This window comes from Lissotriton helveticus, chromosome 9 (assembly GCF_964261635.1).
Source record: "Lissotriton helveticus chromosome 9, aLisHel1.1, whole genome shotgun sequence".
NCBI classification, from domain to species: domain Eukaryota; kingdom Metazoa; phylum Chordata; class Amphibia; order Caudata; family Salamandridae; genus Lissotriton; species Lissotriton helveticus.
In genome coordinates this window covers 485,192,931-485,212,631 of record NC_136070.1, presented here as the reverse complement: position 1 = coordinate 485,212,631, position 19,701 = coordinate 485,192,931, and the positions used below count along the sequence as shown (strand labels likewise).

The 19,701-nt window shown below is 42.7% G+C and overlaps 1 protein-coding gene across 1 annotated transcript in view; it reads left to right on the top strand.

The window, feature by feature from the left end:
* SYNE2 (spectrin repeat containing nuclear envelope protein 2) overlaps nt 1-19,701 on the top strand; it is a 1,843,566-nt gene that overhangs the window by 1,413,409 nt on the left and 410,456 nt on the right. Inside the window, exon 115 of the mRNA XM_078660317.1 lies at nt 1,768-1,914. Coding sequence (XP_078516443.1) covers nt 1,768-1,914 — 147 coding nt within the window. The remainder of the gene's footprint in view (nt 1-1,767; nt 1,915-19,701) is intronic.

Sequence of the window (19,701 nt, the reverse complement as noted above, 5' to 3'; positions counted from 1 at the left end):
TCGGTGCGGGAGATTTCAGCAGCCTGGGAAACTGATCTATATCCCATGGCAGGATACACCTCACCCCCCCACCCACTTAGCGTAGCATGTTGTGCATGCCCCACTCAGACATCTACAGAATACGTTCAATACACTTTACTTCCTACAACTGTAGACTGTCCTCACATCTATCGCCAGTCATCGGCACTCTCCACAGCCTGAGGTCGGAAAACCCCCATTATACTCACTCCAATCTCAGCAGTAAGACTCTGCCCATATCCAGTTAATGTTTTCCGTACTGCAGCCTAGCAGCCGCTACTCATCATCCATAGCAATAGGTGCTGCGCTCCCCATCACCCCCCCCCGCCATCCCAGCTATCACAACTCTATGGCCCCCACGCCTCAGAAGTCACTGCTCTATCAATCTAAAGCCAGCAATCTCAGTCTGTTAACTCTTCCATCACTACTCACAACAATCAATCCCCCTTGTCCTTCACAACAGCATAAAGTGCTCATCCTCCACACCCTGTCTCTAGGCTCGGCAACCACGGTTCTCACAGTCGTCATCCACCGCATCTACCCGGCTCTGCCTCAACAGCCATTGTTGCATCCGTAGTCTAGCAGTGACTGTCAATCGCCTCAGCAGTCAGCATTAACCACTGGAGCGGCCGTCACCAGCTCAAACCACCACAATCATCACACACCCAGCATAACACCAACCATTGCTATGGCAGAGAGGGTGGACAGCCACTGTTCTCCTTTGTCCCACCACTCAAACCTCAGCACTCCTCCTCTTCCCCAAGCAGAAGCACCCCCTTACCACACAACCCCCTGAGGACCATGTTCCTACCTTCAACTGTTACCGATCTGCCTTCCTGTGACCCTGCTACTGCTCTGTCCTCACCAATCAAGCTTTTTATTGTGCAATCACTAACAGCAACAAAAAAGCAAAGGTCTATTTACAGAGCAGACTTGGACGTCTGATCTGGCAACTTCGGCACCGGGACATGAATAACAAAACACATTAAAAAGAAGAAATAAATAGAATTGGACACATTTAGCTGCTGAAACAGGAACAAGGCTGAAAACAAATTTGAATACTTTCACCCATCATCGCTCGCTGTCAGGGCTAATTTTTCTTCTAAAGACAGAAGTGTTTACTCACAAAGTTTCTCTGCTGCGCCATGCCTGGCGTACTTCCGCCCATCCCGAACAGGTTCTTCTGCAAATGAGCGGTCTTTACGCATTCTTGGCAAATCTCTCACCGGCACTTCTACACGACAGCAAACATTAAAAAATGCACACAAAAAGAAAACAAGAAAAAAAAGTACATGTAATGTGTAAGAACCAAGTAAAGGGACCAGTAGCCATGGGAGGATACAAATGACGACATGGCAATACTAAGGAGTGACTAACAAGCCTATTAAAGAATCAAACTCCAGCATTTACAAAGGACAAAGACACAAGCCAATGGAAAATATGGGTGGGGCTTCTCTGTACTATACCTACAACGGATCGCCAGAGCATCGCTTGTACACTGTCTCAGGCTCAACCTAAAAAGGTGTGAGTCGGTCCAAAAGAGCCTACCCATGCACAGTATTTATTGGTATTATGTTTTATTAAGCTCTAGTGATTTAATCAGCTCTCGTCAAAGATCATTTACCTAAATTGTTTGTTTACTCGTCACTGTTATACACTTTTGTTTTTTGTTAAATACATTATCATATCATGATAAGAAAGTTAATATCAAACTAGTCTGAACACATTGCTCTGCATCATCATTTGTAGCTACAAATGGAAAAGCTGTCGTCTCGTGGGGCTATCACTGAATTGATGACCTGGATGGACCAACTGGAGCAACAGATTAAAGATAATGTTTCTCTGGATTCAGAAACCAGTGCTTACCAAGTGGGAGATCTTCTACGGGAATACAAGGTAACTAAAGACAACCTATATGCCTCACTGTGTGCATTAGTTATCATGTACGGGTGGGATGGTATGGGCTTTGCACATAAGCTTCAATTGAACAGGGTTTTTTGAGTGACAAGAAGTTTGGATACGTGTCAATGAGTGATTAGTGGTGGAATGCATTCATGTTTGATTAAGGCTTATCTGAAGTCATCAGCATAGCAAGGGTGCCATGGGCCCTAACGCAAGCAAAGAAAATAGACCGCCTGCACCCACCTCCGTCGACTAGTAAGAGACAGCTATAATTGGTAAGCTGTGAACCCTTCTGACCTCCTGACTGCAGGGACACTGCAACTGCTACATTAGTGATATCTATTCCCAGCCCCAGTTGAGGGTTCAGATAAGAATTCATGGTGTTTGTCAACTCTCATCTCCAGTTCACCGTCAATGTCCCATTTTTTAGCAAAACATATATATGTGGGCCTACAATGCTACATATGGAAGATACCTGATGGGAAGATCAGTTAAGCGTATAAGAGAACATTAGTAGTAGTCTTACCAAAAGACGGCTGTGGCTATTTCTCCTGCCTCAAGTAATCGTAATTAAAAAGTATATAAATGTATACGTACATAGAGTCATTGTTTGTCACATTTCAAATGTCATTTATGTTTTGCCCCTGCCCACCACCGCACAGAGCCTTCACAGTAAGTCAGCTCACCTCAGCCATTGACTCTCCAACTGAGTTAATGGACTGCATCTTGAATGATTGCATATTCAATCTTGTCTAAAAAGATGTGTACATCAGTACCATAGTTGATGGACCAGTACTTACTCTGCCAAATTCTTCTTCTTTCCATTTTTTCATTTTTATAGTCAGTATTATAAACTATGCCCTCTGGTCAAAGTAATTTTAAATAAAGCATATAGTACATTTTCCTTGCACCGCCAAGAATCATATTTTCCTGAGATATGTATTAAAACTAAAAATGGTTTGTAGACTTGTTCTAAGCACACTTGCCTGCTATTTTTTCTCTTAACCTATTGTTTATCGCAAGCATATGGCTGGTACGTTTTCATTTTTATTTAGTGTGCAGCTGCAAAACCCAATAAAGAAAAGACAATCTCACTAGCTTGCCAAGGCCAGATCTATTGGTGTTTGCCAGTGCTTGTTTGCGGGGATACCACTTGATTTAATAGATAACTCCGTATTTGCTTTTGCTCATTTGGTGCCTTGGCGACTTTGCAGCATGCATTGTTATTTTGTCTGTTACTTGAGAATACCACTGAGAAATATGTGAAGCAGTTTTTCGAAATTATAGCTGGAAGCACTACGGAGGATAGAATGGCAATTTTGTTGTCAGGAGCAAAAAACTTTATCAGTTGCAAATTGGGGCTACTTATGCAGGAGGAGAAAAAAGGTTCTAAATGGGAATACCTCTTTTTTTTGTTAATGAAGTACTAATTTTCGTGTTTATTTATTTCTTTTATTAAGAACTACCTTATACTCAACTTGGTAAAACTATGTGATACTAATTAATCAACAGAAATAGAGCAATACATTGTAAGTACGGCAAATGCCAGTGGAGAGCAGCTAAGTGATAGTTGTGTTTAACTTATTGATTGTTATACCTGCATGCAATGCATTTGTAAACATAGTAAAAGGTTTCTATAAAGACCGAAGCTCAAAATATTCTTTTTAGAATCCTGTTTTTGTTTCTTGGAAGATATAAGCAACTTTGATTTTTTACCCTGAATGACACCAGGACCTTAAACGTATATTTACCGTGACCAGTGGTTGACATGGCAGAGCACTTAAGAAGAAATTGTCATCATGGGTATAGCTCTTCTTACTGTACCACCCGAGCAAGTTATAAAAAGAATACATGATGGCTAATTACCGGCTTATGTACGTCCACCACATGCATTATTTACATTTGCAAGTTTTTGTACAGCTCTGTTTGGATTAGCGCTGGTGAAACCGCTTGTTTTGCATGACGTTACGTGAAAAAGCGCAAAATTAGGCTTGCATTGCTAAATCAATGCTTAATTTCAACCACCCCTGGTCCCTGCCAGCACTGCCATATGTCATCACATTCCTACAATTGTGATCGTTTGGACTATTTCAGATCGCATAAATTTGTCCTGCGCACCATGGTATTACATATGTATTTTCTGAAGGGAAAAAAGGTTAAACTGGAGTTATGCGTATGCCTTGTAAGAAAAAAAAAATACTGTTTTAATACCATAGAAAGACTGAAATTCGCCAATTATACGTAAGTAACATAAGCATAACATGCATCACCATTCATCTCAGGTCTCATTATTGATGTAATATGCGAGGTCATAACCAGTGCATCATAGCGATGAAAATTAGACTGATGTCAGTTACATTTAACAGATTAATTTCAGTGCTTTTTGGTTTTAAAATAGTACTTTTTTATTATTACAAGGTCTATGTATAACTCCACTTTTGTTTTTTTCTTTGAATTGCTATTGTATTATTTGTCTAAATTAAAATCTTACCATATTACTTACTTATGTATCACTCCACTTTAATCTTTATTTTTTTTCCAGAGAATTTCTGTGTGTTTTGAAAAAAATATATAAAGTAAGATCTTATTACTATGTATGTGGCCATCCGTGTGCCGTGCCCGTCCTGTGGCCATGGCCATGTGCAGTGTGGGGATGGATGTAGGGCCTGGCTGACAGGGGGCCACCACCCCACAGACCCACTAGTGAAGTTTGTACAAAAGTTCATACCTCACATACAAAAGTGAAGTAAGATACTGTCAGGATACTAGTTTGAGCAGAAAATGTCTCTTTGTCCAGTTTTACTGTTTATGCAAGGCATATTCTGCGCAAACCATTCTCCTATAGGTGAAAATAATGCAAAATCAAGTGACACGATTTTCATAGTTTATACCCATGTAATAAAAATGCCACCCAGGGATTATTTTGATAGGTCGTGATGACTTTACGCTTTCCTAAATTATTGAAGGAAAGGGATGAAGTTGTTAAGAATTCTATGTATATGTTTGTTTTCAGCACTAAACTGGTTACCAGTACATTAGATTAAACGGTAACATATAGAGAAGTGGAAAATGTACACCTACACAGTATTTGTGTGCTGAGAAGCGCAGATTATTTTTATGAGATGATCAAGATAGTGACCATCGCGGCTTGATAGAATGTTTGACATTATGTGTGCAGAGGGCGGTTTTAGGCATGCTAGTTATGTTTTAACATACTCCAGAAAATCTAAATTTTCAAAATGAGTGTGAGGAAAAATGAAGCTGGCAGAAATGAACTACTGAATCGACACATCTAGGTCTCCATATCTGCACTCGGCCTGTGCAGTTATGACGCATACTGGCCTACAGAGGTTCTGTTTCAGAGGTGCAGTCACCCACTTTTGTGTGCAACTTTCAGTTAGTGATTCAAAAGCTTCATGTTGACTTCTTCAACACAAGTGTATGATGGAGTGATTCCACTAGATGTGTGTAAATCTGTCCCCAAGCATCAAATCTTTATCACAAATTCTGAACAGTGTTAAGAAAATTGTTGCATGAGTACTCACTTTTGTAAATACCGATCAGTATGAACTGGAGGTTAATGGAGGTAAGAGATGGATCACTGAAAAATATTTTACCTAGCATCATGCCAGTGGGCACCACAATAAAGAATTTGCCTTTGGTTATGCTGGGCTGGGTTATCCAAATTAGTGTTCTAGTTCTAAATGAAACTTCTTAAATGCCCGGTCTTAAAGGCAAGACTGAGTTCTTTTTCTTGACCTTTAACCTCAGGATACATGTGTGAAGCACTAACATTTATTTCAGATTTTTTAATGCAATAATTTATTTGACTTTATACAAACATTTGAACTTCACATGTTGCTAACTCTCTTCACGAAACATGCCTCTTGCAAAATTGTTAAGCCCCCTTTTAATGTACTTATTACTGGGGCACAAAAGGTCTAAGGCTTGCAAGACTATTACACCTCAGGCATGGTGAGATGGTGGAATTTGAGTCTGCCCCTAATTTTGCAGCAGAGATCAGTTTACTCTCTATAACTGAGAGATATAATTTGATCTTGAATAGAAGAACAATGTTTTTACCATCTTTGCGAAAGAATATTTAACCTATGTTATTGAGTGTGCAATGTTGTATCTAGTTTGCCTTTCACTATACTAGGTTTATGGGCCTTTTTAAGGATCTGGTGTCTGCGTTTGTCCTTTGGGTGCCATCTTCTATTTTGTATCTCCTTCCAGAGAATATATACGTTTATTTTGGTATTTCTTTTAGTCAACTAGATTATGCTCGTTAATGCTTAAGGTTGTCTATCTGCTGTAGGTTTGTATACCTTTTTAAAATGTATACACATGTGATCGATATAAAAATTAACTTAGTATTATTTTAACAAAAGACAAAAGATGCTTCATTAAGAATTCTACCACACTCAAAGTATGAAGAGATCTTCATCTGTGGATTGGATTATAGAAACTGCCACAAGTGTACAATGGGCATTTGTGCCTGTGTTTTTATTCTCAGAAATTTGGTATTACAGAAGGGCCTGAAAATATTTGTGAAACTGTTTTGAAACAGGAAAATGGCCAAAAATTGCCTCGAAGAATTTGCTACCTGAACTCCAACCATGAAATGGTGTAAAATTAGTGTAGGTTGCAGTTTAGAAGTGGGCATAGAGCACCCAAGGACATTCTATGTGCCCTAACACTTTGAGCCCTCACGCGAAAGTGAGTGTACCTGACTGCCCTCAAAAGGCAGGCCTTGCACCGCAGTCCACACCCATTGATGGTGCACACAAGTGGGAATTATGGCATTACTCTACCCTGATATTACTTCTCACAGTGTCAAGAGAAAAGTACCAAATATATCTGTTTGTAATTAGCTGAGGTGCTCAAACGCTTTTGCCAGCAATACAAAGGCAAGTGTTTCTTATGTGGGATTTGAAATTAATCATTTTCGTAAAAGGAGAAACATGTTTAAATGGGTAGGGTAGTTACAGAGGCTAGGGCAGTTACAGAAGCTGTTGTGAGTCTCATTACTTCAATAGAGTTATACCTCTATGTCTGTGTTGTACATTTATTCTAGAGATAGCTCAAGATCTCCAGGACAAAGAAGGAAGGAGTTATCTGCACTTTTCATCATCCTGGCAGTAGGGTGGTGTACGACCAATAAAACCCCTTCTCATGTGAATAAAGTGACTGGTCCTTGAACTATTAGATTTCTGAATTGGTGCTCACGACTTGTCCTCGCTCTGCTCCCGATGTAGCTGCTTTCTCTGAATATTTTTCTGAACTTGTTGACTTCTAACTAAACCATTTCTTTTGACTATTTCTGTGAAGCACAGTAAATCATGAAAAGTTTTTATTTTACATCTATTTTATTTGCATTTGGAAAACAGTGGAAACAATGAAACCAGACAACTCCCTTCATCGGATAGCTACGCTTCCTTAGCAGTCAGATACAACAATAATATGGCTGTTTAGCATAGAAATGTTCTTCTAATTTACTCTCCAAACAATCCATCGCTTCCTTCGTCATCCTGGTCCTCCCATGTCGACCTCTTTCCTCTCCGCACTACATTGACTTGAATAGAAGTTTCAGGTTAAACATTCCACATCATTCTTCCATGGGCCCTACATTTTGGTGAATTTGCTTGGACAGGCGAGGGGTTGCACACCTGTACTTCAGCCTGCATTTACAAGTCCATGTTGGCTTCGCATCTTTCTACTTTTGGGGTGGCTGGATTGTCCCATTTCTGGACAATGTTTTTTCTGTCCCCGATAAAAGCTACATTGGTGAAGAGAAGCTTGTATCTGCTGAGCGTTTGCTCTCTCCAGATTCCAAACGTAACCACTCACACATTGAGCTTCGACTGGCTCTCCAGCACCTGCAAGAGCCTGCATTGTATCCCTTCCCTGAACTGACTTATCTTCAGGCATTCCCACATCGTGTGTGTATAAATGTGCTCCTCCGTGTACAGCCTCAGAGGCATTGGTCTGCTTCAGCCCCACCCATAGTGAACAATATTGATCTGGTGTAATTAGCCCTGTTAGGGATTTTCAGCTTGATAAGTCTAAAACCTGCCCTAATAGCCGCCTCTCCTGGGTAGTAGCACACCTCTCCCCAGTTGTAATCTTCCAACCTTCCCAGATCCCTTTCCCAATTATCTCGTAGCTCCCTCGGAGTTGCTGTTTGCAGCAGTGTGCTATATATCACCAAGATTGCATGGAGCTGTAGGGGAGCCCCAGCACTCTATATTCCAGCGGGCTTTCCTCTGGAACTTTCCTGTCCAGATCTATACAGGTTTGTAAAAGGTGCCTGATCTGCATGTAGCATGGGTACTGGCTCCCTGGTAACTAGTATTGTGCATAAGGTTCGGTGAATATCAGCATTGACTTGTCCATCAAAAGATCTTCCAGTTTCGATATTCCCAGTATGTCCCACTTTCTGTACCCCTCAGCCTCTCGCAGCCAGGGCAACCGCCTCCTAGAGTGGGGTTCTCCAGCATTATCTGCCATGCGTTTTTTTTCTTGCCCCTCTCCATGCCCTTATTACCATTCCTGTAGGGGCAGGCATTCCGGGCAGTTATCCTTTTCCCTATACTTGCCATATGAATCCCTGAGGCTCCTGAGCATGTCTGTCAGCTGGTAATCACAGTTCCACCTGCTCTTCAAAGGACCAGGCAGTAAGTGCCACCAATGGAGTCACCCAGTGATAGAGCCTTATATTTGGTAGGGCTATGCCCCCCAAAGGACTTTAATATTTTCTCATGTCTTCCTCGGGTTAGGGCATTGGAACAGATGCAGTATCTTGGTAAGAAAGCTGACGCTTCATGCTTCTCTCTTATCCTAGGGTACCTAATCAGATATCAACAGCTTAAAGGCATATTTAAGTTATGTTGGCTATTCGTAAACCTCACAGATTCCATGTTCTCTCAAGACTTCCCTGTCTACAAATACTTGCTGAAACAGTGTTCATTTCTATTTTGCTTTCCTTTGTGGAATTATATCTAAAAGGCTTGAGATCACAGTCAAGTTCCATGGTGATATACATTGATGCAATCAGAGGGATTCTCCTTAGTGCGATAAACTCTGTGCAACTCTATGCAAGAAGCAGTCAAGGCATCGACAGGGTCTTTTGGCTTCGTACTAAGTTGGGAGATCTCAGGTGAATTTGTTCCTATGGCAACAAACATTAAGTGCAGAATGTCATGGAAGGAAAGCTTTTTTTATGTTCTTATTTTCTTTGCTCTGGACTTCTGTTGTTTTGGTTGTTGCTGTAGCTGCTGGTTGCTGCTCAGGCCCATCCCTAAATTAATCTGTTTAAAGGATGTGAGCTTTATTTTTGTCGAAAGGGCATACTGGAACCTTATGTAAGAAAGCCGTCTGTGCACCCGTTCCCTTAGCAGATACTAATCATTCAGCTGTATTGGAGGATGGATTAGTCCGACCCATTTTATCATCATATCATTCGATTTTAAACTGCATGTGATGCTGTCATCCACAGCTCCAGAGATATAGACCTCACTATTTAAAATGTAATGCAATGTTTAATATGCAACCTTTGTAAAAATGAGTTTAGAACCCAATTAGCTGTTTAAAGATAACCTGAGCTGGCCCAGGACTAGCGGTGAAGTTAGATTTCAGTTATCATATATGCTTCTAGTAGTTATGAGATATAGGAAATATTCTGCATTGCCATGACACGTACATTTCGGTCCCGAAGCTCTCACTGTTCAAAATTGCTGTTCCATACAGCAGCCGCTTCCAAGCGCTCTCACACAAAGCGGTGATGGAGGAGCTGCCATTGAACGGCATTGCCACTTCTTTGACGTAATAGGTATGGCCATACCCTTCTCCTTTTCAGGTATATGCCATAGAAGACTTACTGGTGTCCTTTATCTGTGGTGTTCCTTGTTCACTAGTTTGCTGAAAGAGCTACTTTACTTTGTAGTTCAGAGGCATGTCCCGGATTCAATGGGTGAAGCATTTGGGATGCAAAGGAGAACTGTGCTCACTGAAACAACCACTTTTCACAATTTAGGGTTTTAGTTTCAAGGAACTCTGGGAACGATTTATGCCTCAAGCCACATCCCTAGAACACGAGGTGCATCACTATGATGAAAATATGAAAGCGGGTGTCTGTGATTATTTTATAAGGACTGGTTTAGGGATTCCTACCAATAGCAGACTAGTTTATCTTTTGACCCTTTCACTGCCAAGGCTTCTATGGATGGCAATGAATTTTGTAGCGTATTTGCACATCATAAGGGCAGTGAAAGGGTTAAAACCCAGTCCCCGCTCTATTGCAAGGCGAATCTGTTTGAAATAAAAGAAGAATACTTTCCTTCTTATCCATATGGAAAAACTCCTGACCACGTTTAGGAGTTGTCTCTGACTGTCGCAGGCTAGTCTTCTTGTTGTTGGTGGTTTAGGTTTATTTTCACTTAGAAAAGAACTCCTGTTTCATTGCTACGTCCTCTAGAATTAATACAGGTGCAAAGGGTGTAAATAGAAGCCGACAGCTAATAACAAGCAACCTCAGATGGACGAAACTGGATATTACTGAATGAATAATTTAGACGTTCAAACAGGCTAAGAGAGCAATGGACTGGTGTATCCTAGGGACTTTGTGAAATAACATCTAAATTGAGCGACCAGCTGTCGAGTTGCGACACTCCAAGTGCAGATATCCAATAGCTTATATATGTACATGGAGTTCATGAGCTGAGAAAGGAAATGGAATATAGCAAGTGAATAAATGTTAGTTTTTTTTAGCTTTTTTATTATCCTCATATCACCAAAAGTGTCTGCAATACTTATATAGCAGCTCTTCTGAACTGTACACTCTGCGGCTTCTGCATTCGCCGTGGTCTGCAAACCTTACCAGGCCCACAGCTTTGTTAGTGTCATGGTGTAATCATCGGACCAAGGGAATATGTCCCAGACCCAGGCTGTACTACATGTCAGAAAGTCAAGCCAAATGTTAAGATTATTTTCCTTCACAACTGCTTGGTCTAAATGAGCACTTTTACTGGCAGCTTTGATCCAATCTTCCACCTTGGGGGGCAGGGGGTCCCTCCATTTTAAACATAATTCCCTCCAGGCTATCAGGATCAGATAGAGCAATAGTCCTTTATGTGAGTTCTTCAACTTCCTAGTGATTGTACCATCTTCTCCAAATAGGACTAGAGCCGTGTTCAGGGCGATCTCTCTGCCAAAAATTACCCTAAAAGCGTTCTTTATTCCATCCCAGTAATCTCTCAACTTCTGACATTCAAAAGAGATATGCATTTGGGGGGAGGAATAGGAGCAAACTTTGCTATCTTCGCCTGTTTCCAATATAAACGATTTATGGTGAATAAATTGTTCTTTTTCAGATTAGCAGGTTTTACAAATTTGTAAAGGAGCTTCAGGGAATATTACCAAACCACCTCTATGTCGCACCCAAGAGGAGCCCTATTCCAGACTAGATGTTGCGGTGAGCGCTCCTTCTCATCCGCCTCCAAGAGCTTCTTGTACCACTTAGGGACTTCCTTGTTCTTAATGCTCACTTCTTGGAGAGATAGCTCCAACTCCCAATCACCCCGGGCTTTGTTCTTTTCTGACGTAAACCATGAGGATAATTGGACATACTTAAACCTGGAAAAGTCGCTCCTAATCTTTGCTCTCAGAGGCTCCCATGGATGGACGCCCTCAGCTGATATCAAGTCTTACCATTTTGTAAGGCCTTCTCTTTTGATTGGTGTACTCAGGTTATCTTTCAAACATAGCGGCGTCCCCGGAGGTTCCCATATTGGGGCAAAAACAGAATAATAGCCTACACCCCACCTGCTCCTAACCCTATATCATAGGTGTAAGGCAGACTTCAATATTTTAGGCATACTTTTTTGAATTACCTGGGGGCACCAAATTTGTACAGAAAACCATCCCCACCTTCCTACCTCATCATTTTTCCCAAAAACCTCCCCCAGGTCGAATCATCATCCTTCCCAAGTAGCATCCGGATGTTTTTAAATTGGAAGGTTGCGCAGTACCAACTGATATCCAGGGCCGGACTGGTCATTCTGGACACCGGGCAATCCCCCGGTAGGCTGGATGGGGTGGGGGCCGGTTTTGTGGCTGGGGCCGGTTTTGTTGTTGGGGCCGATTTGGACGGCCGTAAGTTACGTTCGGTCCAAATCAGCCCAGACAACAGAACACAGTGCTTACATTAAGCACAATCAGGCCGCCTGTCTGACTGAGGCCTGGTATGAGCACAGCGATTCTCATGCTGGTGCTCTGACCGCCGCGATTCAAACTCCGCCGATTTTAAATCAATTTCGCCAGGCCACCCCCCTCTTCATTATAATGTATTAAACACTCCCTGACCTGACCAGGACTGATGTTGTAGACCTGCGCAGATGTCACCGACTCCGCGCCACTGCTTTTTTAGGGTGGGTGGGGTCTGGTGCCTCGTAGTGATGTGATGCATTGCTCATGCGACTGACTCTGAGGCGCGGTCGAGGGAGGCATTCAGAGGCAAGAGGGAAACAGGGACAGGGAAAGAGAGCGGGACCCCGTAATTTATAATTCCCCCTATCTGCCGCCCAACCGGTGCGTGCTATTGTTCCTGCCTGTGGCCAGGTCTGATTTATGAGTGGTGGCACTGATTCAGGGTTCTCCGTCAGAGTATGTTGAGTCCCAGATTGCAGTGGGATCAGATCCATGCTGCAAATGTAAAGTGGCAGAACGGGCAGTTCCTCTGACAATTTGTTTGGCTATAACAGTGTGAACCGGCCATTTGCAGAAGCAGAACTGTAGTTGCGCAGGGTAACTAATGAGCAGATGTTTCCTTGAAATGTATTTGGTTGCAAACGTTTTCTCCTTATTTGAGCGCGAAAGTTCTGCAGTTTTACAATAGTCAAACTTGTAAACTGCAAAAGAGAAACATTAATGAACTTTTTGTCTCTTTTTACTTTCCTTTTTGCTTTATTTTTCTCACTCTCTTTAATCCAATCTCTTTTCACTCACTCTCTTCCCCATGGTTTTTATTTTACCACGTTTGGCCTCTCCTTCCACATTCCCGCTGTTTTGCCTTTCCACCTCTGTTTTTAATTTTGGACGGACTCGACCTCAGTTTTTTTTTAGCTTTTTTCACCTCTTTCAGACGCAGTCTCTCTTGCTCCTTCTTTGCCACTTTCCATCTCCTGTCGCCTTTTTAACACCTTTTTACCCCCAACACAGCTGACTCACCTGGTCCTTCCTGCTACCGCCTCGTCACATGATCGTGCTCCGCCCAGCCCTTATCACCACACCCAGGATCTCCTTCACCTCCCCTCTTTGGATCTTTGAAATGTCAGCCGCAGCACGGGTGTGTGCAGTGTGTGTGCTACTGGTGTACGAAAAGTGTGTCAAAGCGGCAAGTTTGTCTATGGTCATCCGTGCCCCTCCTGTACCCAGCAGTAGCTCCCCTGGTCCTCCACCAACCTATTGTAGCTAAAGGTGCTACTCTGCCACAGCTCTCCATGCTTGGAATATTTGAAGCCCATCCCTGTGCTGCCAGCGGGCCTCCTCTGCCAGCACAGATGGTGCATTTACCTACATTCCTATGCCTCTTTCAGAACTCCCTCTTAAGATCCCCACCTTTCCACACACAAACATGTCTCAGAGGATCCCACCATGCACAATACTCACCCACATTGACCCATACTCTCCTCAACACCTACCTGTTCACCAAACATTGCACTGAAATCTGTGACCTCCTGCCAGTCTCTCCTGGGTCCTACTCTTCCTCACCAAGAACTGGCTAAAACCTACTTACGTGTCAAATATCATGGCAGCTACATGTCCAAGTTACAAGATCACAAGATAGGACAGAACCACCAAACCTGGAGGAGGAATCACAATTATCTATATGGAATACATCCACTGCTCCTTCACCTCTGCAAACACATATGAGCAGCTCAAACACCCAGCCTTCAAACACAACATCTCGAGCAACACCAACCTAGTAAAAGCTTACTCTGTTATTCCCAGAGCAAGATCCAAGTTTTGAATCACCATCTTAGACAGCACTGCCCTTCTCATGCTCAACTCTACCTCCTTCATCCTCCTCGGACACCTTAACTTCCACTTGGAGGACCAAAGTGACCCTAACACCAACACCCTCCTGGAAGACTTGCGCACACTTGTATTTATTTAATGAGTAAAGGGCCCCACCCACATCATTGAACACCTCAACGACTGTCTTCACCAATCTCTCTGATATCAGGTGGACAAGCCAACCCCTTTACCTGGAATGCCCACTACCTCATCCATTTTGACCAACACCCAACCTATCAACAGGGATCCACATTCACCAAGACCACTAGATGCAACAAGAGCACAATCTCTGAGGCAACCTGGTCCACAGAGCTCTATACCTATCTCCTGGGGCACCAAGAAGGCAACCTCTCCTGATCCATCACCAACTTCAACAACTGGATCTCCTCCTGTGCGATACCATAACTCTGCTCAAATTTCATCACCACTTCACAAACCAGACCACAAGCAATTTGGCACACTGGCAACCTACAACTCACTAAACGTCATTGCAAACAGCTGGAGCTGTGATGGAAACACACCCATGATGACAACAACAGACAAGCTTATAACTCTGGGCCTGGGGCCGGAGGGCATCACAACCGGGCTGGGCCAGAATCAAAAGTAAAAGGGCCGGGGCCTAAGGAAGGGGCAAGGGTCTAGGCCCCGCACCCAGCCTGGGTCTGCAGCGCAGTGGCTTTTGTTTGTTGTTGTCTCACTTGTAGCAGGGAGCGAGGTGGTTGCTGGGCTGGCTTCTGGCTCTAGTCTAAGCCAGGCTCTGATTGACGACTCCTTGGAGCTGGTATCCCGGCCAGCGAGTCTCACCTGCTGGTTATTTAGTGTAATGGAATTCCGGCACGTGTGCGCTCTATTAATAAACATAATACAACTCAAATAGGCGCACTGTAGTGTAGAAAAGGAAGTCTAGCATGTGAGGCAGAGAGAAAGAATGTTCTTATGCATACCACAAGAGCCTGTGGGTACTCCATACCAGTAAAGTGGTGCATGTGCACATGCACAGTCACTGTAGGTATAGGTCTGTATACATATCTATGTGCACAGTATGGATGATAGTAACATTATAAAAGGGCTGATTGGTGCTTTAATTAGAAGAGTAATGTAAATAACTGGACTAGTGATTCACTTAGTCATACATAGACAAAACAATAACAGAGAAGCTCAAAGTTGTGTGGTCATAACCAGCAATAACAGACAGGGCTTGAAAAAAGAGTCCCCATGATGAACACTAATATTTTGAAAATAAATGTGCAAGTCCCCTTTGACAATTGAGCTTTGCGTCCTAGTAATTTGTCACTCGCCACTTCACCACTTTCTCCATCGATCGATCAGTACATTGTGCTTAGCTCCTCCAGTGATCCTTCGCTTTGAGTGGAACTATTTTTTTCTTTTGTTATTCTTCAGGCTTTAAAAGAGTACTCTTTAAATGGCATTTCTGTTGTTGATTGCATCTTCCAAGAACTTGCAATGTAAGAAGACTTTATTCTAGGGACAGTCACATGGCCGTAAACACGTCTGGCCCTTTAAGAAGGTAGCTTCCACATGTTCCAGGGCTTTCTACTTCATGATTAGGAGTGGGACCTCTGGGAGCATCCTCTTGTTAGTAAATATCGGACAAACCCCCCCATACTTCCTCCCAAGTTCTGGTTTAGTGTTATCGGATGGCCTATTCATGTCTAACTGAACCTGAGCAATACTAAAGGCGATTGCTCCTTTCTCAAAACTGTGCTCCATCTGTCCTGAAAATGATCCGCACCTAGAGACCAAGTCTTTGGTCAATACTGTACAATGGCATGCAAGCTTGTGTCCTTGTTTACAGTATTAGGCAATCAGTATTGGCGTACGCAGCAGAGGTGCTTTGCTACCGCAGGACATGAAAATACTCCGCCACACCCCTGATGAAATTAAAGAGGAAAGCTTCTAAATCAAAACAGTCTTCACGATTGAGATCAGACATTGTCCTTCGAGCAAAATATATAAGAAAAAGGTGAAAACCTTTCCAAATGGGGGGGTGATGTGGTTCTACACATACCACCTTCGCATCTAATCCCAGAGAAAATAAATAATTCCTCTTATGAGGAATTTGATGCTACTGTGTTTCATAGTATCTCTCCACGGAAAGAGAATGGCGAACCACCTTTTAAAGTTTCTCCAGACATAAGCATCCCTCATGTGGGAGACAGACCTCCTTTTTCAAGATGACTGGCGGACCCCGGTCCGATCCTCCAACCTCCATGTAACTAACTTAGCCAGCTATACTCTGAGCCATCACCCCTCCGAGGTCGAAACATGCACATGCTATAATGCGGACCTCGGAGTCGGACCCGGTCTAAGACCTCGAGGGCTGATGGCTAAGTTTGCGCTGCCACCCGTCACGATTATAACTTGATTTCCAATTCCCGGCCATTCCATCGTCTCACGGTCCCAGACATAATAACATGCATCTTACATCTAAATGCGGACATTGCGGGGTTACGCAGTAAATAAATATACAAAGCACCAAATCCATTGGTATGCAGGAATGTATGTTAATACTAGATTTAAGACATCAGCGAGCTGTGGCTTTGCAGTAAAATATTTTAGAAGTGCTGGTGCCGGCTGGCAGCGTTGACTACACGCACACACCATTCAGGGTATAATTAATATCCTTCACGAGGTTATGAATCTAAATTGATGGGGTCACTAGTTGCAATGCGTTCTTATTGATAAAGGCCTTCAGTCACAGTTTGACAGGCGGACTGATTGAAGCCAGCGTAGTAAGCAACCCTTGCAAGAGATGGTAGGAAACAGATCTCTAGAGGAGCTCGATGTTCTGCAGCCTCTGAGTGCTAACACGATTCCTCCTTGGTGGTAGTGTGGTCAGAGAGTGAAGTAGTATTGAGAGCTATTGAACCCAGGGCTCCCGGGGCCTGCTATAAAGGGACTGTCTGACCAATTAAGCTAAAGGTTTTGTTTTTGTGTTCCCTGATGCCACTGAAAGCAATATACAATATGTAATGAAAAATGTGCGGTAAAATTCACCATTTTGGTCTGTTGTTTTCCAAAATTTTCTTGGGGGGAAAATCACCCCAAACGCCCCCAAGTAGCGGTCGGACTTGCACGCTACGCGCGCTCGCTACGTAATCGGGCTCGCTCCCTGCGCTCGCTCGCTACGCGCCCGGCCGGGTGGGGGCTGGTCTGCCAAAATTTGCCCGGGCTGCTTTCAGTTCCCAGTCCGGCCCTGCTGATATCTGAAAGACCCAAACCACCTTTGATGAGCTTGCGCCAGAGTTTCTTCCATGCCAGCCTTGCGCCCTTGTAGGACCATATGAAGCTTGCAATCTTTCTCTGGAGTTTATTGATGCTTAGCTTGGGAAAGCCAAGAGGGATGGCGTTAAACAAGTATGTTTATTTGGGGAGTATGACCATTTTAATTAGGGTGACCCTTCCATAGATAGTTAGAGGGAGATTTTTCCACCTTGTTAACAATTGGTCCATTTCTCTTGAAACTCTATTTAGATAAATCTGCGGGATCTTATTTATTTCCTTAACAATTATTATACCTAAACACTTAAAATCTTGGCTAACTTTCCCCTTCCAATCTTGTATGTTCCAACACATCACCTCAGTTTTGGATAGATTGACTAGATATCCTGATAAAGACCCAGACTCCTCTAACAGTTGTTCTACCCTTGGTATTTCTACAGTCGGATCAGCAGTATATAACAGAAGGTCGTCTGCTTATAGACCAACCTTGCTACTATACTAATGAGATCTAAAAGGGGTTATAGATCTTATCATCTGAGCTAATAGCTCTATAAATAAATCAAATAATAAGGGTAAAAGGGGACAGCCCTGACGTGTCCCTCTCAGAATGTTAAAACTTGATGTTAAGGTCCCATTTAACAAGATCCTGGCTGAATCACCTTCGTAGCACTTTTTTTAGAGTATATAAGAAAATATAACCCAAACCCATTGTTCTCAAAACTTCCCACAAGTACGCCCAGCAAACTCTGTTGAACGCTTTGGCCGCATCTAAGGCCACCAAGGCCAAAGGCTTGACACGTTCAGCGGCAAGATCTATGGTGTCTATGAGTTGCTGGGTCTGTTCTTGGATGTATCTCTTCGGGATAAAACCCTTCTGATCTAAATGAATCAGTTGTGATACGAGCTTAGCCAATCTCCCTGTCAAGATGGTCATATAGATCTTATAGTCCGCATTCAGCAGGGAGATCGGTCTATAAGAATCTGCGCTCGAGGGATCTTTAGTGCATTTTAAGATGAGTACGATTCTTGCCTCTTTCCGTTGCCTAGGACTTGACCCCCTAGTTGAAAGACCGAATTAAACAGTGTGTCCATAATCAGCACTAACTCCTCTATTAGGAGTTTGTACACCTCATTTGGAAGTGCATCTGTACCTGCTGTCTTATTGCTCTTACTTTTTTCCGAGACTCAGACGGATCTCATCCCTAGATAGGTATTTCGCAGCTTTGTGATGTTAAAATGGGTAGGGTTTTTTTTCCCTTTGACAGGCTTTAAGGGTTTCAGGATTCAGAAAGTTTTCTTCCTTATATACCTCAGAAAATAGAGTAACTTAACATTTTCATTTACTATTAGTTTATTTATGTAATTCCTTGACCGATCTACTCTGGTCTTCCAAACTAAGAGCGCACCCGATTTTAACCTGTACTAAAAATTCTGCATAGATTTTGCAAACCATTGTGCTTTGCACTTCTGGTCTATCTTAATCCTATAGTCCTGATGGGCCTCATCCAGCAGTCTCTGAGCCTGGCCTTTGCGTCAGTCATCCCCGAGTTCATCCGACTAAGATGAACCTACTTTATCTTCCATTTTTTTAAAGATTGGGATTCCGCTCTATTTTAAGTGCTTATGAGACTATGCAAAGTGCCTCTCAAAAAGGCCTTTAAAACGTCCCATACAATATCTAGAGATGTAGACCCAATATTTACATAAAAATAATCAAAACATGCTTGTTTAAGTGCTTCAGCTATTCCTAGATCCGACAGCATCGCTCTTTTAAGTGTCCATCTAGGTCTCGATGATTGACTACTATCCCCTAAGGAGATCGCAACTGCAGAGTGATCAGAAATAAGACTTGGATAGATATTGATAGATTTTATGGCATCCATAATAGATCTGTCTGCCAACAAGTAATCTGTCCTTGAAAAATGTCCATATTTCTTACTTTGAAATGTGAATCCATGGGTATTGCCCTTCTTAGCTCTCCATACATCTGAAAGTTCCAGATCATGCATCATATTATTTAAGGCCTGACGGACTCGAGGAGCCCCTGCATGCCGACTCTAATTCGATCTATCAAGCCACGGGTTCAGCAGGATGTTAAAATCTCCCCCTATTATTATTAGGGCAGTAACTTTCATCAGGTTCCATTGTAGGTTACATAAATAGGTGGGATCATCGATATTTGGACCGTATAATGATGTACAAGCTATCTATGTCCCTCCAAAATCTAAGAGTGCTATAATCCACCTCCCAATTCTATCTGTTTTAAACGATTTTATTATACAGCCTCACCCTTGTTTAATCAAAATAGCAATGCCCTTGCAATGAACTGTCTTCTCTGATGTGTGGAAAGATTCAGTCCAGGGGTATCGTGGAAAAGTAATGTGGCTCTCTGAAATATCCAAATGAGTCTCCTGGATCAGGCATATTTGAGCTGGCCTTTGTTCTAAGTATTTCATAACTAAT